General features: G+C 53.1%; 9 protein-coding genes across 9 annotated transcripts; 7 read left to right on the top strand and 2 right to left on the bottom strand.

Annotated features, from left to right (window-relative positions):
- The first annotated feature begins 152 nt into the window (after positions 1-152).
- On the top strand, positions 153-3,076 carry EV422DRAFT_559533 (uncharacterized protein). Its single transcript, XM_053071936.1, has 3 exons — positions 153-1,271; positions 1,524-2,145; positions 2,266-3,076. Exons 1-3 carry the CDS (start codon positions 177-179, stop codon positions 2,691-2,693), a joined length of 2,145 nt encoding a protein of 714 aa, XP_052923536.1. The 5' UTR covers positions 153-176; the 3' UTR covers positions 2,694-3,076.
- On the top strand, positions 3,077-5,190 carry EV422DRAFT_574338 (acyl-CoA dehydrogenase/oxidase). The gene is made up of 6 exons (XM_053073186.1): positions 3,077-3,289; positions 3,378-3,472; positions 3,544-3,644; positions 3,710-4,393; positions 4,465-4,642; positions 4,716-5,190. Exons 1-6 carry the CDS (start codon positions 3,210-3,212, stop codon positions 4,844-4,846), a joined length of 1,269 nt encoding a protein of 422 aa, XP_052923535.1. The 5' UTR covers positions 3,077-3,209; the 3' UTR covers positions 4,847-5,190.
- Positions 5,191-9,687, bottom strand: EV422DRAFT_537581 (subtilase family-domain-containing protein). Its single transcript, XM_053070925.1, has 3 exons — positions 6,963-9,687; positions 6,694-6,906; positions 5,191-6,621 (listed from the first exon to the last, which is right to left on the bottom strand). Exons 1-3 carry the CDS (start codon positions 9,601-9,603, stop codon positions 5,375-5,377), a joined length of 4,101 nt encoding a protein of 1,366 aa, XP_052923534.1. The 5' UTR covers positions 9,604-9,687; the 3' UTR covers positions 5,191-5,374.
- Positions 9,688-10,188: 501 nt separating this feature from the next.
- Positions 10,189-12,209, top strand: EV422DRAFT_537578 (uncharacterized protein). Its single transcript, XM_053070924.1, has 4 exons — positions 10,189-10,581; positions 10,650-11,065; positions 11,140-11,741; positions 11,820-12,209. The coding sequence occupies exons 1-4, from the start codon at positions 10,357-10,359 to the stop codon at positions 12,026-12,028; spliced, it is 1,452 nt and encodes a 483-aa protein (XP_052923533.1). The 5' UTR covers positions 10,189-10,356; the 3' UTR covers positions 12,029-12,209.
- A 250-nt stretch (positions 12,210-12,459) lies between these two features.
- Positions 12,460-17,194, top strand: EV422DRAFT_579983 (glycoside hydrolase superfamily). The gene is made up of 8 exons (XM_053073331.1): positions 12,460-12,800; positions 12,886-13,074; positions 13,144-13,482; positions 13,574-13,855; positions 13,922-14,608; positions 14,703-14,984; positions 15,058-16,554; positions 16,630-17,194. Exons 1-8 carry the CDS (start codon positions 12,632-12,634, stop codon positions 17,043-17,045), a joined length of 3,861 nt encoding a protein of 1,286 aa, XP_052923532.1. The 5' UTR covers positions 12,460-12,631; the 3' UTR covers positions 17,046-17,194.
- A 553-nt stretch (positions 17,195-17,747) lies between these two features.
- On the top strand, positions 17,748-19,987 carry EV422DRAFT_172586 (deacetylase). Its single transcript, XM_053065095.1, has 11 exons — positions 17,748-17,802; positions 17,889-17,956; positions 18,036-18,302; positions 18,374-18,451; positions 18,527-18,558; positions 18,621-18,752; positions 18,865-18,954; positions 19,019-19,059; positions 19,114-19,251; positions 19,321-19,416; positions 19,534-19,987. Exons 2-11 carry the CDS (start codon positions 17,913-17,915, stop codon positions 19,708-19,710), a joined length of 1,095 nt encoding a protein of 364 aa, XP_052923531.1. The 5' UTR covers positions 17,748-17,802; positions 17,889-17,912; the 3' UTR covers positions 19,711-19,987.
- Positions 19,988-20,074: 87 nt separating this feature from the next.
- EV422DRAFT_508092 (PLC-like phosphodiesterase) lies at positions 20,075-21,804 on the bottom strand (the record flags this gene model as incomplete). Its single annotated transcript, XM_053068714.1, has 7 exons — positions 20,075-20,367; positions 20,436-20,598; positions 20,663-20,789; positions 20,843-21,155; positions 21,224-21,410; positions 21,469-21,507; positions 21,571-21,804. The coding sequence occupies 7 exons, from the start codon at positions 21,802-21,804 to the stop codon at positions 20,075-20,077; spliced, it is 1,356 nt and encodes a 451-aa protein (XP_052923530.1).
- Positions 21,805-21,979: 175 nt separating this feature from the next.
- EV422DRAFT_537543 (uncharacterized protein) lies at positions 21,980-23,106 on the top strand. The gene is made up of 3 exons (XM_053070923.1): positions 21,980-22,201; positions 22,274-22,504; positions 22,593-23,106. Exons 1-3 carry the CDS (start codon positions 22,067-22,069, stop codon positions 22,692-22,694), a joined length of 468 nt encoding a protein of 155 aa, XP_052923529.1. The 5' UTR covers positions 21,980-22,066; the 3' UTR covers positions 22,695-23,106.
- A 244-nt stretch (positions 23,107-23,350) lies between these two features.
- Positions 23,351-25,184, top strand: EV422DRAFT_172464 (uncharacterized protein). Its single transcript, XM_053065094.1, has 8 exons — positions 23,351-23,447; positions 23,507-23,806; positions 23,886-23,982; positions 24,047-24,259; positions 24,335-24,456; positions 24,532-24,798; positions 24,863-24,989; positions 25,060-25,184. The coding sequence occupies exons 2-7, from the start codon at positions 23,579-23,581 to the stop codon at positions 24,941-24,943; spliced, it is 1,008 nt and encodes a 335-aa protein (XP_052923528.1). The 5' UTR covers positions 23,351-23,447; positions 23,507-23,578; the 3' UTR covers positions 24,944-24,989; positions 25,060-25,184.
- The last annotated feature ends 224 nt before the right edge of the window (positions 25,185-25,408 follow it).

Here is a 25,408-nt window from a genome sequence, read left to right as displayed (position 1 = left end):
GGCTGAAGAGCTGGCCTGCCGACGTATCCGATGAGCCAACAACCGATGCGGACTTGCCAGCGACCCCGACAACTCGAACGGAATCCTCAATCTGTCATATACCCATAGCGCAACATGCAGCGGCGTTGATGTTGAATCTCACAAGAGAGAAGGACTGGGATGTTTACACGTGCATCATGCAAGGACTTCCGAACCAGCTCTTGGATCTGAGTTTCTTCCAATCTGCCGGACCACAGCTGACAGTCATGCGGGCCTTCTTTTGCGACATGATTGTCAATGAGCGCGCGGCTGTCACGGTGAAGAACATACCTACCACGGTCCGTAAGTCGGATATATACCTCACAGCGCTCAATATCCTCACTATCCTCTTGGCGTATCGATCATTTTTCACTCGACAAGATCAGGATGAGATGCTCGTCGCGTTTCAAACGGGACTGTACAGGTGGCCCAGCGCCGCAAAGAACTGCATTCACGCTTTCACGCTCGCTCTTCACGAGCTGCCGCAGAGTATGACCAAGCTCCTCCCAGGGACGCTCTTGAAAGTTTCGCAGATGATGTCAACGGCGATGGCGGTTCACAACCTCCAGTTCCTCGCGACGCTAGCACGGCTGCCAAGTCTTAGAGTCAACTTCACCGACACTGATGTCAAGCGAGTCTTTGTCATCGCACTGCAGTACATCAACACGACCGTCGACTCAGGCGCAAACAGCACTCCAACCTCACCAGTCAATCTCTACATCGTCCAACTCGCATATCAAGTACTCCTGGCGTGGTTTGTGACCCTCAAGCTTCCCGAGCGGAAAAAGTACGTCCCCTTCATAATTCATTACCTACTCCTACGAAGCAGTCGGCAAAGCAAGGACTTGGACGAGAATATCGAGCTGGTATTGGACCTTCTGATCTACAACTCGTTCGCGGACTGCTGGTCGAAGCCTCCGGACACGCGACCGCTGCAAAGTGGAAGCAAACCGGGCAAACTTCCGAGCCGCACATGGGTGCAGGGCAACTCGTTGTTGACATCTCAAGTGTCGAGTCATCCGGGATGGATCGACCTGACCATTCGACGACCCGCGGGTGTGATTGCGTTCTCAGTGAGGTTGGAGAACAGGTTCAAGGCTACCACAGCGTCGATGTTACCGCTTGTTGCGCCCGTCGCATTCGAGCAGCTCATGTCGTCTCGGCGAGCGTACACGATAGAGAAGGGACGGAAGGAGAGTGCCGCCCAAGGCCTTCGACGTAGCGATTCCGACGGATTTTCTCGACGCCGACACGTACGCTCGAACTCTCTCGCCTCCATCGCCCCACTGCAGTTGGAGTTCCCGGCAGCAATAGATATCCGAGGCAAATCTGATTTGTCTCTATTGTCGAATCGTGGAGAGGACTCCCCTATCAGCGAGTACTTCCCGGATGACATTCCTCTGCGACGTGGGAGATCGTCCTCCATGTCATCGGCTAAGTTGCCCGAGGGACTTGATCTGATCGCCCCGAATCTGCCAACAACGCGATACGAACGAAGCGACGAGGGTCCGGTGAGCCAATCGCCTTCCGCTCGCAGCTTCATCGAGTCGGCTCGGCCCGCTGCTTTGGCCCGTGACGAACAACAAGCATCGCTGGATCCCAGTTTCCTCCTTGCCCAATTCATTCATTATCCGAACCTGCAATTCGAAGAACCCTCGGTGCTCTTACCCGAAGACGACGCCATCACTCGGGGTGTCTCGGTCCTGGACCGAACGCCTGTCATCGACTTACACAAGATTGGCGTGGTGTACGTCGGTCCGGATCAGACAACCGAGGCGGCCATTCTCAATAACACCCATGGGTCCCGGAACTACGGCTACTTCCTGCAGACCATCGGTCGGTTTGTCCGTCTGAAAGGTTGCCGCGATATTTATACGGGTGGGCTGGACACCAACGACGACCTTGATGGCCGACACGCTATCTACGCGCAGGACGATCTGAGTCAAATAATCTTCCATACGACGACACTAATGCCTACATTGGCGCACGACCCGGCGTGCACATCGAAAAAGCGTCATATCGGAAATGACTACGTGACGATCGTGTGGAATGAAAGCGGGAGGGATTACGCATTCGATACCATCCCCGCCCAATTCAATTTCGTCAACATCATCATCGAGCCCGCTGGTGGCTCGCGATCTGACGACTCGCTGGGCGGTCAACAACCTGCTCGTGAATGGATCGGCGGCGCCATCGCATCTGCTGCAAGCACCACTTCATCCCTATCATCCTCCGTTTCTACAACAGCAAGCTTCGCAAACGTCGCCCCGGTGTCCGTCGTCACCGACAAAGGGTTCGACGCCTTCCAGCACCAGTTCTTCCGAGTCATCGCTAAGCAGAAGCAAGACATGCCCGAGACAGGACCGTTGGGAGAGCCGAAGCTCGTGTCTGGCGCATCCCTCGGTGCGTTCGTCCGACAAAACGCGGTGCAGGCCAATATCTTTTCGCAGATTTTTCAGAATAGTGGGAACAATGCTGAGAGTCATACCAGTAACGCGAGGGAGCGGTTGCGGCAAATCAAGCGCATCAAGGAAAGAGCCGTGGCTGCCGCCGTCAAAAACGGGAATAGGGCGGCGAGCACTGAGGGCGCAGACGGATCGGGAGCTGCTGGGGGAAACAGAAACCCGGTCGTCGATGAACGGGAGATCCTGTTGGATTTCACACGGTTCACATGAAAGTTCCTCGAGTCGCGCCCCGTATCCACCTCACAAAACAGTTCATGTTTCGGTTTTGTCGACGGTGCATCACATATATAGGCTCTATCTAGCTGAACCTTGTTGCCCCTGTCTGTAGCAGCGCACATATCACATGTATCTATATAATATGTAAGTATTACACTTCCCTCATATGGTCTTTTCCCCTTCATGATCGTGGACCAGATTTGACAGGAACAACAGCGGAAAATGGATTTGCAAGCGGTCCAGATCCACATTGAATTCACGTGGCAACCAACGCGATTTCATACAGTCACGCGTACTCCGAATGCAGCCGATCTTCACGCTTTGAGCTGCCATTCGACCTCAGTTCTAATCATTCCTTGATTAACTCCGCGCGTTTCCCAACGAGGGCCGCATTACCCCACGATTCGGCAAAATCCGGCAGCTTATAGACAACCTTCTCAATAACCGCAATTCCCATTTTCATTCCCAGAATTCCCCATACCCATTCGGCAAACGCATCCAGCAGTAGCCATGGTCGCCCTCCTTCGTTCCAGCACCGCTCGTCTCGCTGTGCGCTCCATCGGCCGCTCAAGACCTCTTGCACAACACAGGTATGTGAAGTCCTTCTCATAGGTCGTGGGAAAAAACACAACGTGGAAAAACATATTCTCATATTCAGCTTCTCCCCGCGATCTGCAGGTTTTTTTCGCAGTCTGCGGTTGCCCGACAGCACAATGGAAGTCTTGGCTCCTTGTACAACTTCACAGATGAGGAGGAGATGCTGAGGGAGACTGGTATGGCATGGGGAGAGGTTGAGCGAAGATGAAGGATTGTGATACTGACGGGGTGTGGTTCACGAGTACAGTGCGGAAGTTCGCCCATGACACAGTCAAACCTTTAGCCTACGAGATGGACGAGGCGGAGCAAATACAAAGGTCCGTTTTCGATGGCATGTTTGCCAACGGGGTACGTGCGACTCAAACGTGGGTTCACCGCCGGGGCATGGTGCTGACACGGCATTTTTTCCGCAGTTCATGGGAATTGAGACCCCGGAAGCGCTTGGAGGAGCAGAAATGTCTTTTACCGCAGCTATCATCGCCGTCGAGGAACTTGCTCGAATTGACGCGTCTGTCTCCGTCGCCTGCGACGTCCACAACACCCTTGTAAACACCCTCGTCCGTCAACACGGCACCAAGGAGTTGAAGGAAAAGTACCTGCCCCGTCTTGCTGAGGACACCATTGGTTGCTTCGCATTGTCTGAGGCCGGAGCAGGGTCTGATGCATTCGCTCTTGGCACCACTGCTACCAAGAAGGGGGACAAATACGTTATCAACGGAGGAAAGATGTGGATCACCAACTCATGGGAGGCTGGGATTTTCCTTGTGTTCGCAAATGTCGACCCAAGCAAAGGCTACAAGGGAATCACCTGCTTCTTGGTCGAGAAGGAGATGGGCGTAAAGATTGCTAAGAAAGAAAAGAAGCTCGGAATCAAGAGCTCTTCCACATGTGAACTGTCATTCGAGGATGTCGAGGTTCCCGCCGCGAACGTTGTCGGTGAGGTTGGAAAGGGATACAAGTACGCTATTGAGATCTTGAACGAAGGACGTATCGGAATCGCCGCCCAGATGATTGGTATCGCACAAGGTGCCCTTGACATTGCTGTGCCATACATGCAACAAAGGAAGCAGTTCGGCACTGCTGTTATCGACTTCCAGGTGAGCTGTGGATTGCAAAGTTTTATGCTTCGCAAGAAACAGATACTGAACGAGAGCTTTCATCATCCCAGGGCGTCGAGCACCAACTTGCCCAAGTCGCAACTGAACTGGAGGCTGCCCGTCTCCTCACATACAACGCTGCCCGCATGAAGGAAGAGGGCCGCAACTTCGTCAAGCAAGCCGCTATGGCTAAGCTGTATGCATCGCAAATCGCTGAGAAGGCGTCCAGCAGGGCCATTGAGTGGGTCGGTGAGTATCGGGATCTAAGGCAGTCTCCCTCACGTTTACTTCTCAGGATATAACTGACATATGTCTCAACCAGGTGGAGTTGGGTTCACGCGGGACTTCGGAGTCGAGAAGTTCTACAGGGACGCCAAGATTGGTGCTATTTACGAGGGAACATCCAACATCCAATTGCAAACCATTGCGAAACTCATCAAGAAGGAGTTTTAGAAACCATCCCGTACCCGTAGGAATACTACTCGAACCGTGGGGTGTTCTTCATCCCTGCGAACTTGTAGGGTAGCAATTTGGACCCCGTAAAGAATAGATTAGCGCCGCGCTGTCATCTGGCAGCTTAAGTGAATCCGCGTTATCTATGATTCGCTGTCGGGTGGCGCCGCTGCATGTTCCCGCCGAGTCTACCGTTGCGCACCTAATCCTCTTATGAGAACAGACTTGAGCCACTTGGCAAACTATGTAGCCCAGTTCAGAATTCTGAGCTCACCACCCTATTCCCACGAACTTTCATTTTTGACCAAAACCATTTGTCGGGCCGTACAACATTTACAACCATGACGACGCTTTACCAATCTCTGCGCACTCTTAAAGGTCTTATTGACGATTTATGTACGTACAGTACATGCGAGGTCCCAAGATACATATAAACTCCATCCTCACTCACAGCTATCCTACGCTTCCTTTCTACCGCCTTTCATCTGCCTTCCTTCGCCTTCACAATTTAGCGCGCTGCTTTCGTTGCTAGAACGCAGAGAACCCTCCCGGCGGCTTCCTGATGATGGCGTGCTTCTCCTCATACTCAATCCAACACGCCCACCCCAGCTCCTTCAACGCCGCGTTGTACTCTGCCACGACCGCGGAGAACCTCGGGTCCAACACCTTTGTGGGATCCTTGAGCCATTTGTCCGTGACTTTCACCAGCTCCCCCAATCTCCCTTTCTGCTTCGCAAACACACACCACGACAGCAGGTACAGGGAGTTGTCCGTTGGCTTTTCCTTCTCTGGAATCCATGTCGCGAACAAATCGAGTGCCCCAGCCAATGCGTCGACGGATTGATTGCTAGGCTCGGTCAACACGCGTTGCTTCGCTACCCATGCTTTCCACCCGTAGCTGAGGGCAAGCGCCTCCTTCTGCTTGTCCATTTCCTTTTGCTTCTCAGCGAGCTTGGTCTTGTCAGACTCGGTGCCACTGAGTGTCTCGGACGAGGCGTCACGGCGGGCGCCGAAGAACTCGCGGACCTCCTTCTCATCAACTTGCTTGAGAATCTTGTCGGCCGCGGCTTCAACGGTTTTGATCTTCTCGTCGCCGACGTGCCCCTTGGGTTCCTTTTGCTGCGTTTCCCTCTCCTCCTTCTCCCCGACTTCACCCACTTGCTCGAGATGCGCGACGAGGAAGGGCAAATGCGCACCCCATTCGGTCTCCAGCTTCGCGACCAATTTCGCTCGTTCCGCATCCGTTTTAAGTTTCTTGATCAAAGAAATCTCGACATCGCGAACGGCCTCTTGGATCAATTTGGTCTCATCTAGCTCGCTCTCGTCCTTCTTGGGTTTGTCCCCGTTTTTGTTCTTCTCAGCAGGTGGCGGCACGATGACACCAAGAGCGTACAGACCGTTCCCATCGATCTTACTTCCACCGCCGGTCACGTTCAGTTTGCCGATCAGCAGGTCACCCTTCGCAGCGTCCTTTGGAGGCGTGATACCCTCCAAAGAAATCCAGGCAGTGGCTCTGTCGCCTTTATGCATTGTTTTCTTCTTGAATGCTCCCGATTTGTCCTCCTTGACGGTAGCTTTCAGCGTCGAGTAGGAAGTGAGAGAGATGTTCTTGCTGAGAGCTTGGTCGACCACTAGGCACATGGCGTTCAGCTTCTCCAGTTCTTCCAATGAGGAAGAGATGAGTTGGACACGAATTGTGTATGTGCCGTCGGTGACTTTCACAGGTTTCGCGTAAATATCTTGGTACGACAGTTCTTTCTTGTTCGCGTCGTACACTACAGAAAGATTTCCATTTTAGTAAATGCGCCCATCAGCTCTTAGCATGCCCAAATTTGGCGATCACATACCGATCAATACAAAGCTTTCAAACCACGCATCATATAACATCTCGTTCATGCGTGGGGCTCTAGGGGTGATGTTCAGCCCCGTGCCAGCGTCGGTCACTTTCAGGCTGTATGTCAGCACCAGCTGATGAAGCTGTCTCGTATTAGGCAGCACATCCCTAGACTTGAGCGGGGTGATGGTGTATTCAGTGGGGCGAAGTGATCGGCGCAAAGTATCTGCATGAACCAAGTTAGGCAAATCAAAGGTTTCAAAATTGACAAGGGGTGGTTACCTAAAGAAACATCAGCATGCACTTCTTCCTTCCTCAACCCCGTCCAGAAGTCCAGCCGCGCAAAGCCTCCAGCCGCATTGACGACCGTCAAATCTCCACCGGACCCACTCGTAACGGAATTCGCGCCCTGATTGTGAGAGGAAATCGTCGTGATGATTCCATGCAATTTGATCTCAACCTCCACTTCGGACGTATTCAAAGAGGACCAGAATTGTGCCAGGCACACTTCCAGAGTGGCGTTGGGCAAAATCGGGAAGATCTTGCGATGCTCAGTCAAGTCTTCAGTGGTGTCTGTGCCCCGTCCCAGCATGAAAGCGAACTCGTGCTCGTGCTTGGTATAGCGGGTCTGTGGCTGGAGTTGCAGCAGGTGGGCAATGAATCTTGCTGAAGAGTCACGATTGACGCTGCGGACTACAAGCTCAGCGAAATTTGCGCCGGGGGGTATGCTGATGAAATGTCGCTTGATTTCACCAGGTGAGAATTGCAGTTTGTCCCATTTGTAGTAAGCTATCGAATCGCCGGAGCGCAGATTGGGTTGGATCGGCTTGCAAACGGTGATGGGAACTCTGAAGAGTGGTCCGGCTTTGGGGTTCTTGACGTCGTACGCGACGACCTCACCAAAGTGATGTCCGGCATCAAGCCCGGTGGGATCAACCTCCACAGCGAATGACCTGCCAGAGCTGGCCATAAGAACGTGCTCGGGAGCATTTATCCACTTCTTCGACGGAACGAGCGCGAGCCTAACTTCAAAGTCGCCCTTCCGGAGGTTGATCCCTTCCTTTTCCTCGTCGAAAAACCGTACTTTCACATCCGTTTGAAAAACTCCGATCTCGGTGGTTTGGTGCGCGTCGCGGAGATAAATCCCGCGGCCCCCGTTGACCGAAATGTCGTAGTGAACGTCGAAAGCGGCAGATTGCGGTGCGGTGGTTGTCAGGTGTTCCCAAGCGTCCTCAACTTGAAAGAATTTGACGCCTGAGGGATCGTTGATGTCCTTCCCGCCGTTCTGAATCGCCGCTGTTATCCGGTACGGCGTGTATGGAATTCCTTCCGCTTTCAAGCCTCCAACCAACAAGGCAAGACAGCCGCAGCAATTGGGACTGGCCATCGAAGAACCGTTCATCAGTTGCGATCGAGCGGTAGTGTATTGAGGGACCGAGGTGATAGCCGCCCCTGGGCTGTAGATGGTCGTCCCAACAGCCCCATCCGTGGTTGGGGCTCGGGAGGACCACGTGAATGGTCTTTCATCCACTGTGTCCAGCAAAGCATAGCCCGCCTCCATCATACCCTTCGTGACGTATGCTCCAGCGCAGACAATGCCGGAAGTAGTCGAACCGGGCGTCCCGGACGTAGACAGGGCGGGTCCGGCGTTCCCGGACGCGGCCACGACGATGCATCCCGCTTTGTTGATCACATCGTCCTGAAGTAGCTCAATGAATCGCCCCGTGTTTGCGACAGACGATGCTTCTCCGTATGAGATGTTTGCCAAATCGGGCTTCAAGCGAGCCAATTCAATGGCGGCTCTAACGAGAGCTGTCCCGGTTTCCATGCTTCCTAAGCGCTGGTCGCCAATTTTTAACGATATTATCTGCGCCCCAGGCGCTACGCCGTTGATTTCTGGATCGTCGGGATAATTTGCAGCTGTGATCGCTGCCACATGATTGCCGTGAGTCCCAGACAGCGTCACGACGGACAGGGTGTGTCCTTCATCGTAAATATTGACAGAGTAGTTCAGCATCGAGTCTTCAGTCCATCGAGCGAATTGCCTTTCGTCGGCGTAATTTGTCAACAACGTCGCTTGTCTGAGATCCCCGGTTTCTCCAATATCGAGTGCAGCCCGCCACTTCTCTCCATCATGAAAGACCACGCAGTCGACGATCCATCCCGGGTCTTCATAGCGCTTGTGCAGTTCGGTCAAAACTTCCAGTCTGGTCTTCAGCTCGGCTTTTTTCTTATCCTTCTCCTCGGCCTCCACATTGGTAGCAGTGCTCAACTCTTCCATCTCTCTATGGACCTTGGTCGCGACCTCGTGATGACGGAGGTCGAACTTCTTCTTCCTCTCCTTGTTCAGACGGCCCCAGAGATCCTTCGGAAATAGATCTGAAGAGCGTTTTATGCCTAGGCGATATTTGCCTGTTGGGTTTTTCCAATCACCGATTTTGAGTGTTCGACCTGACAGGGCCTTCAGGGTCTTCACACTCACGCCATCGATGTCGGTTGACGCCGCCTCTAAAACGGTTGAGCATGGTACATCACCCGCACCCGTGCAGTCGATGATGTCTATGACTTTGGGGCGCCCGTCGGATGTCAATTGCATTCCCGGAGAGCCTGGGTCCACGCCGGTATCCAAAATAGCAATTACGGTTCCACGTCCGTCATACTCAGGGTGGTTTCTAATGAATGCCGCAGCTTGCGTTTCGTCTTTAGGGAGGAGACCTTGGACTGGGAACGGCCGTACGTTGTTGCGAACTCCCATGGTTGTTGTGGGTTTCGTGGAATATGTCGGGGCTGGGAGAACTTGGTTTGCGACAACTTTACTTCCGTGCAGATGCAAGGTGCGTGCGCTTTGGAGAGACAGGGAAGGATGAGAGATAGCAGCTTTGCGAACAAAGAGAGCTCTTGAGGCGGATGAGCGGTATATCATCCGTCGTCGAGAACAGCAAACAAGATCTGAGATCTTCGGTTGGAACAGACTTGTCGCTAGTTGGAAGACGGACTTGGGGATGGGGGCCGCTGAAATTTGGACAGGGTCCTGCTGGTCAACGCGTTCTCATAAGGCGCGTGTTCTCCACTGGCATTTCATCAGTCTCCGACACCCCAACATGCGCCCAGCAGGAAAAAAAAGAAGCATAGATGGCAGAAGGTCTTGATGGATAGCGAGGCGGATGCGGGCTGATGCGGAGGTGCCTAGGGCGGTTCAGAACCCGTACATATATGTATAGCGTCTCTAAGGAACGATTGTTCAATCCGAGCCAGCATTCACACGACTGCTGGTATTTCTACAGTATGTCCTAGCGTTATAGAGAGTCCTGCCGCCTTTGCAGAAACATGGGCCAGCTGGCATCGGTCTGGAAATGACTCCTTGGTCTCGACATGGGATCTGGATGTGCAGCAACGTCGTCGGGCGTGGGAAGGTTGCAAGGTGCAAGCACGCAATCTGAAAACGCGTGGGGATCAACGCTTTTTGTCTTTGATCAAACGCGTCTGCTCCAGCACAAGACGCGGATTGCACTCCGATGGCACAACGCCCACGACGCACAGGCTGTCCCGCTGGTGACAACAGGTGCACACTGGCAAGTTGGGAACGCAGGGGTATAAAGGCAAGCCCGAGAAAGGAGGGCACGCCCCTGGGACGTCCACACTGAAACCCACAAAACACCTGAAAGCTTCCGCCGACATGCTCTTGAAATCCGTTCTCTTCGTCGCCGCGTGCGCGAGCCATTGGGTTGACCCCGTTGTAGCGGCGGGCAACTCCACCATCAACCTTCCTGGGTGGGAGAATGTCCAGAAGGCTTGGGCTGCAGTCCAGAAGGTCGATACAGGTAGCGACGCATGGGACCGTCTGGCTGAGATGACGGACACCTACGGTCCGAGGAAGACTGGGACCCCCGGGTACTTGAAGGCATGTGTGAAACCAACTCATTGAAATAACACGTTCGGTTGCACTGACCTTCTCAGTGACGGAAACAGTCGTTGAAATGGCTTCGTGACCAACTGCAAGCCGATGACCTCAAGATCTTTCAACAACCCGTGCCGAACGTGCCTACTTGGACCAGGAAGGACGAGTCGTTGACCCTCATTAGCAACAAGGAGCGTCCCAATTTCGATATCCCCGTGTTGGCTCTCGGCAGCTCCTTCCCAACCAGCAAGAAGGGCATCACCGGAGCGGTGATACCGATCACGTCCTTGGCTCAGCTCAATACTACGGATGTCCGTGGCAAAATTGTTCTCGTCAACTACAACTGGACGGGGTACGGCGCCGCTTCTCGTATCAGAAGTACCGCGGCACAAACTGTGGAGGCGTTCGGAGCCAAGGCTGTGATCATCAGGTCGGCCACGAGCGTCAGTCAGCGAACCGTCCACACTGGATTCTCGAGGCGCGCTGGGTATGTATGCATCTGGGGTTAGGAGAACGAGAACTCTTCAATGACTCTTCCTTGCGTTTGATCCATTCGATTAGGATTCCTGCGGCGGCAATCTCTCCTGAGGACGCCAACCTCCTTCAACGGCTTTACAAAAGATCGCAAACCAATCCCAAAAAGTACCCGGCTCCAGTCGTCCAGTTGAACCTGCAGTCCGACTACCGCAACACGACCACCTACAATATCTTTGCTGACCTGCCCGGCACCACCCATCCCAAGGATCTCGTTTTGATCGGCGGACACTTCGACAGCTGGGATGTTGGCGTGGGTGCAGGTGACGACGGTGGCCCGGTTTTTGCTGCCTGGGAGGCGATCCGCCTCATCAAGAAGAGCGGGATCAAGCTCAAGCGCACCATCAGGCTCACCGGGTGGGCCAACGAGGAGAGCGGCTCCCACGGTGCCGCCAAATACGCGGAATACGTCCAAGCGGAAAACAAGAAGCGCAACGGCGAGCGCCACATCCTTGCCATTGAAAGTGATTTTGGCGTCGCGACCCCGGCCGGGCTTACTGTTGAATCGTACTTCCCCGCTGGAGAGAAGGCGTTGAAGGTTTTGCAGGCGGCTGCCCAAGCGGATGCTTTGATCCAGGCGAACCACTGGGGAACGGTCGAAGGAGGCGGTGAAGGTTACTCTGGATCTGGTAAGGCTCTTTTGCAATGCCCAAGACGAACTGAAGTAACCACGTGACTGACTCATGTCACCTCACCTCCCCCATCAGACACGGAACTCTTGGGAGCCGTTGGCGTACCCGTTGCTGGTTTCGAGACGACGATTACGAGTGACACCTATTTTGCCTTTCACCATAGCCGTGCCGATCAAATGGAGGTCGTCAACCCGAGGGCGCTATACCAGAACGCCTTGGCCTTTGCTTTCTGGGCCATCGTCGCGTCCGAGCTTGACAAGCCTCTTGGTGAGATTGAGGTTTGATCTGACATTGCGGGTGTACTAGAATTCCGCAAACGTTGTCTACAGATAGATTAAATAGGACACACCGTTTGGACTATGCCCTGTGGAACCCCTAATGCGTGATGTATAGACCGATACTTGTACAGTTCGCTAGGGTGTGGCGGTTTAAGTTCCAATGATATTTCGTCGCTTTCGAAGAAAAGGCCGAGTACGCGTGAAGGCGCGCTGCCTCCCTCAGCCAATCATCACGCGTTAGTGATGACACCGGCGGAGTTTTCCTAGCTGCTTGATCCCAGACAACCGTCCCCGAAAACAACCGCCGTCAGAAGTGGTGTGGGCTTCACGCCGCCGTTGGGCTGAAGACAGTGGGCGGCAGATTTAGCTTACGCTTAACCTGTTTTGCATACACGAAAAACTGGCAAGAACGTTACCTCACATCCCCGGTGGCGTCGCCAAGATTCTGTTGTTGATGAACAGCAACCCTCTCAGAACCCTTCATGAGAGCACGATTTACATCAAATCCACAAACCCGTGAGAGTTTTAGCATCACATCTATCGAGATTTTTAGCATCATTTATCGAGAGCAGTTGTTTGTGAGCAGTCACCGATAGTCTACTCCCGACGATGCCTCGTAAAAAGGTTACTCCCAAGAAGGGCTTCTTGGAGTCACGGAGCATCGGTTCCTGTTTCCTTATGGGCCTGGGCGTAGGTATCTGCCTTTATACATTTCTCTCTCTCTGCGTTGGCCTTGTTATTGCTGCACCTGCTGCTCCCAGTAAGGCAGCCAACGGTGGTAAGTCATCTAGTGCGGCGTGTGATTAGCAGGCATGCTTGGATTTGGATCAGAGCACTCCTTACTCACTTAGCAATATGTACAGATTACAATTGGGCGATCGGAGCGCAGTATACCAAGGGCCAGATTGTCGATTATCAAGCCAACCGTTACCAAGTCCTCACGACCCATGTCAGCCAGACGGATTGGTACCCTGGATGCTGTGCAGCTATCTGGAAGCTCGTTGGGCCTGTCAGCGGTGGAACTGCCCCTGCAGCCGCCGCCAAACCTACAGGTGGGCATACTTGCGCCTACTGCTTTTCAACGAACATTGGAAATTCATGCTATCGTCATCTGTTTATAGCCGTTTCCGTAGGCGCTGGAGCAGCGGTCTCGGGCGGTGTAGTCGCCGGTACGACGCCTCCATCGACTAGCGCCAGTGCCTCCACTGGGACATGGCCATCCAAGGTTTACGCTCCTTACGTTGATGTAATGCTGTGGCCCACTTTGGACGTCAGTGCTGTCGCCACTCAAATTGGTGTCAAGTATTTCACTCTCGCGTTTGTAACAGCGGCCGCTGATGCTGCCCATACGCCAGCTTGGGGTGGAATTACGCCTGTATCCAGCGGATTTTACAAGGACATTGTACAAAAATTGAGGGCTGCGGGTGGAGATGTAATTATTTCTTTCGGCGGCGCCAATGGTAAGATTCATCTGCTGATATCGCTTTTCGATGCGTATGACTCTTTTGTGGGTTGCAGACACTCACAAAATGAGTTGGCTTCCACTTCCAGGCCAAGAGTTGGCTCAAGTCATCACCGATGAGAAAGCCCTTCTTGCCACTTATCAATCGATTGTTACTGCCTACCAGCTCACTTGGGCGGATTTCGACATCGAGGGAGCCGGTCTTGTGGACAAGGCCGCCGTCGACCGTCGAAACAGGGTCCTTGCGACGCTGAAGAAAAACAACCCGAAGTTGAAGATCGGTTATACATTGCCTGCCTTACCGAACGGACTGACGGCAGAGGGTGTTGCCTTGTTGCAATCGGCTGCAAAGGCTGGATTGGCTGTTGATGGTAAGGCCAATGCAAGTGTATCCTGCCACTGAAGCACATTCTGATTGCTTGACAATCCGTCTACAGTCATCAACATCATGGCCATGGATTACGGCGCCGGCGCCGCGCCCAACGGCGCAACCGGTATGGGCGGCTACGCGATCAGCGCTGCCAAGGCCACTCTCACTCAAGCCCATTTGGCCGGCCTTCTCACGACCAAAATCGGTGTGACGCCCATGCTCGGTCAAAACGACGTCCCCGGCGAAATTTTCCGCGTGGCAGATGCCGTGGAACTGGTCACCTGGGCCAAGAGCACCGACTGGATTGCATCGCTTGGCGCATGGTCTGTCAATCGCGATAAAGCCAAGACCGGACCGCTGTACGCATCTACACAGATCGTTCAAAAGGACTACGAGTTCAGCGCCGTCCTCAACGGCGTCACGACCGTCAAGACTTCTACGCAGAAGGAAGTGTATGGCGAGCAGCAGCCAGCTGCGGAAGCCCCCGTTCCGGTCCCGGAAGCAGCCACCGGATCGACAGGAAGATACTTCGCACCATACGTCGATGTGCTTCTCTGGCCGACCCTGGATGTGTCGACCGTTGCCCAGACGACGGGCCACAAATTTTACACTTTGGCGTTTATTCTCGCTGATCCCGCTGGAGATCCGGCTTGGGGAGGAGTCACTAAGATCGCCACAGGATTTTACAAGGATATCATTGACAAGCTTCGAGCACTCGGTGGCGATGTCATCATCTCGTTGGGTGGCGCTACTGGTTCGTATCACCTCCGCAGTTTTGCTATACTAGTATTCGCTTCGGATGCTGTTCGTGAACTGAGTAACTGACATTTCAACACTGTACTTTACAGGAACGGAGCTGGCGCTGCAGGTCACTGATCCCAAAGCTCTCCAAGCCAAGTACCAAAGCGTCATTGACACTTACGGAGTGTCCTGGCTGGACTTTGACATTGAAGGCGCAACACTGCCCAACACCGCTGCGAATGATCGGCGTAACCAAGCCATCGCTGGATTGCAGAAGGCTAATCCGGGCGTGAAGATATCCTACACGCTTCCGGCTATGCCCGACGGGGTTGATGCATATTCGATTGCACTCTTTGCGTCTGCGGCTAAAATGGGGACCAAGATTGATGGTAAGTTTCATTATGCTGAATAAAGCGCCCCAGGCGTCCCAACGCTTACGATCGTTCAATGACCCCAATTCAGTTGTCAATATCATGGCTATGGACTATGGTGGTGGTGCAGCGCCCAATGGTGCCACCGGCATGGGCGGATACGCTATCAGCGCCGCGCAGGCAACATACAAGCAAGTTCAAGCAGCCGGCTTCACAGCCACACAGATCGGCATCACCCCTATGATCGGACAGAACGATGTAGCGGGTGAAGTCTTCAGACTAGCCGACGCCGCGCAACTCTCTACCTGGGCTAGCTCCACTCCATGGGTAGGACGCATTGCCATGTGGAGCGTGAACAGGGACACCTCCAAGAAAGGAGCGCTCTACGCGTCGAGCCAAGTCTCGCAGGCTGATCTGGACTTTGTCAACACGTTTAAGGGGTTCCAAAGTGGTGTCATCACCAGTGTGCCAGCCTCAACCGAAGGCGGCACTGAGAATAGCGCTGATGATGCGCCCACTAAGACCCCGAAAGCCCCCAAGGCGAAGAAAACTAAGAAACCCAAGAAGGTCACGAAGGTCACGAAAGCCACTCGTGATGAACCGGAAGCAGATGATGAGGAGACGGAGGAGACGGATGACGAAGAGGTGGACGAGGACGGGAGCGTCGGTGGCATCCACCTTCCTTCGGTGGCCCAGATTGTTGGTACAGTCGGTGGGGTGATAGCTGACGTCAAGGACGCTGTGAAGAACGTTCCCGAGACTGCGACCGGCGCCGTCAAGGATGCTGCTGCCGACGCGAAGGATGCTCTGAAGGGGGCTGCAGAAAGCGCCAAAGATGCCGTGAAGCTAGCCGCCTCCACCGGTTCTGACAATGCAGCTCGCCTCCTCCAAGAGCTTCCTGAGCCGCTTAAGCGCTGGACGTATCTCAACGCACCTCTTCCCCCTGCTCGTGGTTCACCGGGCCACAGCGCGGGGGTTCCAGACCCATCGCTGATCATAACAGCCGAGCATGCCAAACGAAGCCTTTCGACCAAAAGGAATACCCTTGGTGACTCTCTGACTTGGTCTACTCGCACATTGGCGCCATACGTTGATGTCACGGCCTGGCCAACGTTCGACATCGTCGGCGCTGCGAAAAGCTCTGGATTGCGTCACTTTGCTCTGGGCTTTATCATCGCCGACAAGCAGGGTGACCCGTCTTGGGGCGGATACTACAAAGTCAGTAGCAGCTTCTTGAAGAAAGACATTCAAACGCTCCGCAACGATCATGATGGAGATGTCATTGTATCCTTTGGAGGCGCTGCTGGCAAGGAGCTCGCTTTGAAGGCTGCTAGTCAAGCCGCCCTCGTCACTACGTATCAGAGTGTGATCGACGCTCTGAAAATAACTTGGGCTGATTTCGACATCGAGGGCAAGGCATTGGCGAACAAGACCAGCGTGGATACCAGAAACAAAGCTCTTGTGAAGATCAAGGCCAAGAACCCAACATTGGTTATCAGCTACACTCTCCCTGTCGAGCCGACTGGTCTCACTACTGAAGGGAAATATGTGTTGACCAGTGCTCATAAAGCCGGGTTGAAAATTGATGGTAAGCCTTGTCATAATTTTCCCTGCCTACAGCTTGAGTCGTTTTCTCAAAATCTTGACCTCAATCAACCTCTAGTTGTCAACCTCATGGTCATGGACTGGGACCCGGCCCACTGCAAGAACAACGCCTGCAAAACCGTAATGGCCCAACACGCAATCTCAGCGGCCCAGGCGACCTACAAACTCCTTACGAGCGAGTTTCCTGCCGGCTCAGTCCCCAAGATTGGCTTGACGCCAATGATTGGAGTGAACGATCTCGCCGACGAGATTTTCACTCTGAACAACGCCCAGGAGCTGATAAACTTTGCTTCGGGCGGCAGCGGGAAGGACATTGGTGCTGGGGCTGGCGCCGGAGGCGACTGGCTCGCTTTCCTTGGGTTCTGGAGCCTGAACAGGGACAATTCGGCGAAATCGAACAGTATGGACACTAGCAGCGGGATCATCCAAGGGGATTGGGCATTCTCACACATCCTGGTTGCATTCGCCAAGTGAACTTGGTAACTGGGCTCCTTGACCTTCGTCTGAACTCATTCGTCGAGACTTTTCATGTATTGTCCTGTGTTTTGTTTTGTTTTGCAAGTCGTTTATGCGTTGTATGTGTGATATATGGTGCTGAAGCAAATGTTACAAGTCGTTCTTGATCTACGTTATCAGCGGGCTTGCCCATGGCTCCAGATTCAAAGGGCCCGGAGAGATATGATTGTCGCCTAGCTGCACGACAACTAGCGACGATATGTTCCATACGGCAAAACTTGTTCCGTACACGGGGCGACAGGATCGCCGTCTATATTTTCGCTGGGACACTCGGAGCACCCCGAAGAAGGAACCAGCAACCATGGCCACACAACAACCGGATCGTCCATTCTGCGCTATTGAAAACAAAGTGTTCCTTCATCGGCCCTGTCGCGTAGTGCAACGGACGGAAAAAGTAACGCTGTCAGACACCTATTGGAAGGCCAAGGACGTTATCTGTTTGTTTCGGAGAGCTTTCGAAGGGTTGAACCTGAAGAGAAAATGCTGGCCAAGGCCTCCAAGCTCCTCCAAGGCTGCCACGATGAGCAAAGATGGAGAAGATGGACGCGCCCAACGAGCCCAACGACCGCATGTCCACTGAGAACCAGACTGAGAACTCTGAAAGCATTCCAGTTTCCCTCCAGTCCCTCCTTCCCCTCCTTCGAAGCTCTTCTGCTCTTACCGGAGCCCCAGGAACCTCCTTTGTTATTCTACGAAGCAGCCGTAACCCGAACAGGTATGTGTGACATTGTATACGGGAGCAGGCCTCTTGTTTTGGTTTTGTCAGGGTCTTCGCGTGTGCTAAACCACATAAGCCCCCAGATAATCCCCCAGAAGAACTCGAAGATGTGCTTAATAACCGTCTACTCTGAGAAGCACAAACTACACGAGTAAATAGTGCGCCAATCGGGGTTGGGGGGGCTGCTTAGTGTAGCCGACGTATCTGGTGACACCGCCCCCTTCCAATAGTCCAGTCGAAGAATTCGAACTCGGACGCTTCCGACCTTTCCAGGAAACACCCGCCCGAGTGGAGCACATCATCGAGAGTATCCGTACCCGGAACCTTGGGCCCGTTATATCGCCGCGGGATTTCGGCCTTGCACCAGTTCTGAAAGTCCATACACTCGACTATGTCGACTACATGAAGACTGCCTACGCTGCGTGGACAGAGATCGGCGGCAACCCAAACGGCGTGTTCCCTGATGTGTTTGCAGTCCGCGAGTTCAAAATGCCTAAGTATGGCAGGGGCGAGGAAGATTGCCGCAAAGGGGATGTCTTCTGAGATTTCCACACCTCACACACAACAGTGCGCGATCCTCGGAAGCTGGGAAATCGAAATTTGCGTATACTCCGGAAGGAGGTCCAATCGGCCGGCCGGGATACTAGTTAAGAGAGATAGACTGGCACGCAACTTTCGCCGGAGTGGACTACTCATCAAGCTGGCCAAATTAATCTCTTAGCTGCTACGACGGGACCGCAGTGATCGCCGATGGTAATGGTGCCACGCAATGTGTTCGTCGACCCGTTCGCTCATCTCTCGACGGTTCGCGCCAGGCACCTACGAAGCGGCGTACGATGCAGCCCAGGTCGCATTGACCGGGGCGGAGCTACTCGTCAACGAGATGGCAAATGGGGTTTTTGCTCTATGCCGCCCGCCGGGTCACCACGCGCATGAAGATTTGTGTGGTACGTAACGAAACGGCGTGGAGCTGCTAGGGCTCCCGATTCAAACGGCCCGCGCCTGCAAAAGCTTGATCCCTGAGCTACGATCTTATGGAATTCTGATCGCGGCACACAGGAGGGTACTGCTTCTTCAACAACGCCGCCGTTGCAACGCGACACCTCATAGACGTGCTGAAAGTAGGCAAGGTTGCCATTCTGGATATCGGTGGGTAGCGCTTCTGAAGCGTTCGAGGCTTGTCGGACACCTGATTGAGCTACTTCGCAACCAGACTATCACCACGGGAATGGCAGCCAAGCGATATTCTATCACGTAAGGGTTCCGTATGACGTGTTGTGAGGAGCATGTCACTAACAGCTCCTATAGCAATCCAACCCGTTATATGTGTCCTTGCACGCTGCATTGGAGTACCCGTACTATACGGGCAGCGAGAGGGAAACGGGAGAAGGAGAAGGGACCGGGTACAACGTCAACATTCCGTTACCTTTGGGGACCCAGGACGAGGTATTTGGCCATGCCACTAGGATACTGCACCTCCATCAAGCTTCCTGACACTTTTCATACGTATCGCAGGAGTACGTCGCTGCTTTGACGGACGTGCTTGAGAAGCGGATTAGGCCGTATAGCCCAGACTACATAGTTGTCTCCTTGGGCGTCGACACCTTCAAGGTTCGCATTTGCCATGGAGAGTCCCCGTCGATAGGCTGGGTCTGAGTGCAAAGGAATTCTTGGCCACGCGAGGATCGGGGTCAACGTCTGATACTTTTCGAACTTTCTCATGTACAGGATGACCCCGTCGGAGGACTTTTCCTCACAACGGAAAATTATACGCGGATCGGACAAGTCATTGCGTCTTTGTCGTGTCCCGCCCTCTTTGTCATGGAGGGCGGATATGCCGTCGCCGCCATTGGTGAGAATGTCGTCAACGTGCTCATGGGGTTCCGTGATGGTTTCTCGTCGTAGATGTAGCGGGAACTGGTGTAAAGAGACATGCCGTCATGGAAGGGCTTCCGCAGGTTGTTAGCGTAGGTGCGTGGGCTGGCGTATGGACAACGGCGTGCACATTTGAACAGTGTAGAGCGGTAGCTCAGAATACAGTAGAAAAGCTTCGCGTCAGATATAATAGACTTCTTGGAGGCCTCAATTCATCGAGGACCCAGACATTGCTCGTGACATGAGTCTCGAACTCCGTCAAATTCGACAGTGCGTGCACCTGTCAATCCGTCAAGGAATATCGGACCTCTACATTTGTACATATACCATCTGTGATTGCGAAGGTCTCTATTATAAACATGTCGCAAAAAGTCACCGTCTCTAAATACAAGTTCTAGTTTCTACGACCTAGTCTATCGACGCCGACCAACCACGTCCGCAAAGCCTCGAGCTCGCTCTCCTTATCAGCCTCATCCTTTCCGTCCGCTCTAGCTCCCAAAGTCCGTCCAGACAAGCCATATCTATCGACAAATCTTTGCCTGATCAGAACAGCTTCCGCAACATTCTCAACGAAGAGGGCGTCCATGCCCTGCGCCATGAAGTAGAAAAGCTCGAGGGTGCGTTCGTGGAGAGCTGTGTCTCCCGCGTTGTGATCCTTCTTCGCGGGGACATCGTAGCTGGAATAAACTGTTGGAAGATGTAAGTGTGTGTGCACAAGCAGTCAATTGGAGAGCGACGAGGGCTCATCAACTCACATGTGTACGGCATCTGTTTCAAACCTCGCTTCTTGATCTCCTTGCTGAGGTGTTTAGCTGGGATGAGTCCGCCGTTTGCGTCAATCGTCTTCTGGAGTAAGGGAAGAATGGCGGTCGCGTTATCGCTAGCAAGGGATGCCACTATGCCTTCGAGGTAGAACCCCTGCGAGAAACACAGCACGTTAATGAGCATACATTTAGCGAGGACGAGGGAATCCGCTACCAACCTTCCATGGCCCTAATGCTGTAGCATAGATTGCCACCTCGTTAAGCCCTTTTGGCGTCAGGATGTCAACGTTCCATAAGAGGAAGTCAGTATTCGGGCATTTCGAAGGTACACCTTCCACCGCAAACCTACGCCGTAAATCAACTGCAAGATGTCGATATCCGACTTGCTTCGAATATACTTCGCCGCGTCCGGCTCAAACGATTGAATCACAACAGGCCCGCGCGGCTTGGTGCACTTAGCATCAAGTACAGCTTTGTCCTTTTTCCGGAGGGGGTACCCATTTGCCTCTAAGGTCTGTAGCACAAGGTCTTCCATGAAGTGCGGCTTCCCGACTCGCTCGTTGTGCCAACTTGGATGCTTGAGCTCCGGGACGATGCCGATCACTCGGTCGGCTTTGATGGAGTCATCGTGGACAAGATCCAAGTACTCTTGGAAAGTGGGAATCCGGAAAATGTCGTCGAAGTAGCGTGGGGTACGCATGTTCTTGCCATCTGAGTTGCAATGAACCTGGAGTCAGTGAGGTTGCCATGATGTGGGGAGTTGCTTCGATTGAGCTCACCGGCGCCTCCGCCGACCGCCCGGAGTTTGAGGGTTTTCAATTCTCCAAGAGTAAAATCATTGATGAACCAATCGTCGACTAGTGTCACGTTTCCAGCGTTGCCCCAGGGGTCCCAAATTGTCGCATTCCTTTTCAGGTGCTGGAACTCGGGGTGATCGGCGACGTCCGTGCTGGATTTTATCGACAGCTGGAAAAGATTTTAGAATGAAGTTCGAAGGGTTGCTGCTGAAATTCGCAATACTTACATCGTGGTAAATTACGAGCACGTTGTCCTTAGTAAGAACCTGCACGGGAAAGTGTCAGGCAATGTGGTCTCAAGTATAGGATAGCAGCCAAGGAAAACTAACCAGATCCGGCTCTATGAAGTCGGCGTGTTCCCAGACGGCCATGTGGTAAGAGGGTAAACTGTGCTCGGGCAGGGCAAACGCTCTTTCGCCGCGGTGACCGAAAAGCTTGGTCGGTTCCCCGTCCACTGTTTTCCATGGGCGCCCTTCAGTGAACAACGGGTGCTGCTGTGGGATCACCGCCGCGTGCGCACAGCGAGCGACCACAGCTACCAGGGCGAACGATAGAATGTGCATCGCGGGAGTACGGCTGCCTTGCTTCCTGGGTCGTGGAAATGGCGAAGACCCCACCGAACGTCGCTCTTTTATGTAGCGAGCCGTCACAAAGTTCCGGCTACACCACCACCGCACAGTCTGCACGTTTTGGTGCACGTTTTCGGACTTATCAATAAACTTCATCACGCGTCGTCCTCTTCGCGTCACCATCCATGGAGAAACGTGGCTTTTCCAAATTCCAAGTGCCAAACCTTCAACCGAACATGGTTAACGTTGACCGGGAATGACCTTCTACGACAACCATGGTGCGGTTCTGCCCATGCAGCAATCACAACTATCAATCTTCATCGATATCGACAGAGGAAACATGGCACATTTCGTGATAGCCGGGAAAGCAGATGACATTGAATTCGCCAAGGTTTGTACCAAGGTCTGTGATACCTTTGGAGATGTGATTTACAATGGATATATTCTCATCCGAATTCTGTAGGCGGAAGTGCTCGCGCACCGTCTCCTCACCAACCTTCCCGATTTCCATGCCGACTTCATCTTGAAGCATCCGCGAGAATGGGACGCATTTGTAGAAGCTACGGTCACGCAGAATCATTGGACTCATCGATTAGCGCGGGATAGGACGCTGAAGACTCCAAAGAACTTACCGCAATTGATATGGAGGGAGAGTGGGGAGTTGATTGGCAACACCAAAGATTTCTTAGACCTTGTAAGTTTCCGCTCAAGATTTGTAACATGAGCGTTGGAAGAACATTGATGCAGCGAATCGACACCGAACATTGACTCACCGCACGCAGATGAAAGCGACGTATGATCAGGACCTGGACGTCAACGACATAGAGTTGAGAAGAATCGCGGAGGAGAACATGTCGGAGTTGTTGGCGCACACCGCCAAATGAGCAAAAACGAGTACATGTGGAGTCTGTATCTTAGCTCTCCAACTGGTTCTACGGCATCCGTGCGGCTGCACTCTTGTTGAATTCAATTTGTCACTTCGAATTCAGCACCTTCCTCTTCTACGATCAGTTCGCGCATGACTGAGTTCCCGTCCTTCTCATATGCCTTTGTGACCCTCTGCACAAGCCCAACGTTTGGCCGACTATGAGCGGCGTTTGTCCCCGAGAGACGGCTGCCATCCTGTCATCTTGGTAGGTGAACACGAGAGACAACATGGTCAAGCCGTTACCGCCTCCCATGAAGGTAGGTGTCAGAGGCTAGGTCCAAGTGTGTGATTGAACTTGCTGGCGGAAGATGCCTATGCGTTTGTGTTGTGTGCATCAGCGATTCCACTTTTCCATCGCGTCGACGTGGTGTCCGAGAGAACCCCATTCGCTCTCGCAGAGATGTCCCTGAGATAGCCGACGTTAACCTCCGGCATTTGCACAATAGACACATACAGTACAAGGCTTCCGTTACCTCCAGCAGCCTTCTTCAGAAGCGAGACTAGGCGCCAACCATTTCACTTTCCGTTTTGGGTTCCTGGACTCTCGACCCGGCTCGTCAACGGTTCACAAGGGCTCGACCTTCCTCCTTTCCTCCACCTTCTTTCACATATCCCACACCAGCACAGTCAACGGCTATGGACGACTCAGGGCGAGAAGCAGCGACCACCGCCTTGGTGGGGTTAATCGGGACATTTCTAGGCTCTATAGGTACGTACCGCCCGACTTTCTCGCGTGAGTGTCAGAGCACTACTGACTTTTATGGAAAGGCAGGGTTGTCAATCACCCTCCGCGACGGCACGAAAGGGCCATCAACAACAAGTGCGGCGACTGAGTCTGCAATGACGTCCTTCTTGCAGGGTGTCCTAGACAGCGACAATTTGAAACCTTTCTTTCAGAACCTGTCCACTCTGGGGAAGGACGTTTCACCGCCGTCCCCAACGCGGTTTCTCACGCCTTCCAGCCTGAAAAGGAAGTTAGCGGAGGCAGGTCATCCGGAGGGGCCTGAGCCGGAAAAGTTTCGTAGGGTAGATCCTCTCTCCATACTCATCAAGGATGACAAAGCGGAGGTACTGTCTTACATGATTACATCGAAGCTGGAGAGGATATAAAGCTGACTTCGTCTTCCGTCACGCTTGATCGAACCAGATGAACCGTAAGATCGAAACCTTCATCAACAACAAGCGAGCGCAAATAGATGCCAGCAATCAACGAGAGTTTCTACAGCGCGAGAATCCGGAAGATGGTACTGTTCTTTAGCATCAGCATTTACGTCGATGTCACGAACACCTGACAGTCGATCCCGTTAGCAAACTCAAGCGCACGAACGGACGCCGCTCAACTCAATCGAACTGTTCAAATGAAGTTAGATGTGGTTCACAATCAATCTGGTCCACTTGAGAGGTCTACGCATCGAAATCATCCTGTGGGCGGAGGAACAACCGAAAGCCAATCCTCAGTACCATTGCAGGGGCTGAAGGAGAGAATCCGAAATGTGCAGGAGCATTTGAACGTCACATTTTGTAAGCAGCGGGAAGTGTGTGAGTTTGTGTCTTTGCAAACTCACTACTGACAATGCAACCATGGCGACGGTCTAGTATCTTCAACACCACTGGATCCCTTTACAAGGATAAAAGCTCTGGAGGACAAGATCATAGACCTTGAGACGAACTTCCCCGCTTGGTCTGCCTTCCACTTCAATCAGCCAAATTCAGAGTCGGTGGGTAGCACTTCATCTGATCCGCCTGCCTCAATTGCATAGCGCTGAAAAGCTTTACCCCGATCGCAATGACAGAAAGATGATGTCCTCCGCAACCCACCACCAGAAACCGTCATTACGCGCACATCAGCAGGCGCTCTGCACACATCCGTCGTACCTTCTTTCCAAACATTCACAAACGATCGGACACCGGCGCCAAGTCGACCATCGAATCCAGTTACGTTCCCTGGCAGAACCCCCGTCTCTATAAGTTCTGCTGCTGCTCCAGTCCACAGCACTGTGTCAAGTCCTGGCACCGTTAGTCGTGCTGAATCGGAGGGCGCACAGCCTACTGCTCAGGAGGTAAGCCGCATTCACGCGCCATGAACGAACGACAGTCCGTTCTGACATGAATCTTATATCGCAGAAAGCAAATTTGGACTCAATTGCGCAGCGGATAGAGGCGTTAAAACACTCGCTGTTGCGGCAGCAGCAGACCGGCGCATAGCGAGGTGGATGCTCAAACCTCCCTCGTTCGATGACGTATCCGTTGTATTCTCAGGGACGCACGTGCTGAGACATCCTTTCCTGGGGCTCTGGCGTCTGACACACCCCTCCTCAAACGATTCTCAGCCGCGGAGCGTTCAGCAGCTTAAGCTCAAAACCAGTCCATTCTACGACCATCCGCTCAAAACCAGGCCCGGCACTGAGAAATGGCTCCCGCAAACTACATATTATATAGGGTAGATGAAACAGAAGATAATCCCAATTACATGCAGGTTCGAAATCTTAGGGATAACGCAAGGTTGAGAATACGAGCGAATATGTGTTGCGTACGTATTGGAATATTCCCTTCGTTACGTGAACTTCTATACAAGAATGAGGAGATGGGGTAAGGGGGTATCAGATTGTCGGGCCGTCATGCATCAGACGGAGCTTCAGATGCATTAGCTTGGTCCGTATCTTGGAGCGA

Source organism: Fimicolochytrium jonesii, assembly GCF_025526975.1.
Source record: "Fimicolochytrium jonesii strain JEL569 chromosome Unknown EV422scaffold_21, whole genome shotgun sequence".
NCBI lineage: Eukaryota > Fungi > Chytridiomycota > Chytridiomycetes > Spizellomycetales > Powellomycetaceae > Fimicolochytrium > Fimicolochytrium jonesii.
The sequence above is the reverse complement of the archived record's forward strand: the minus strand, read 5'-3'. Positions and strand labels throughout refer to the sequence as shown.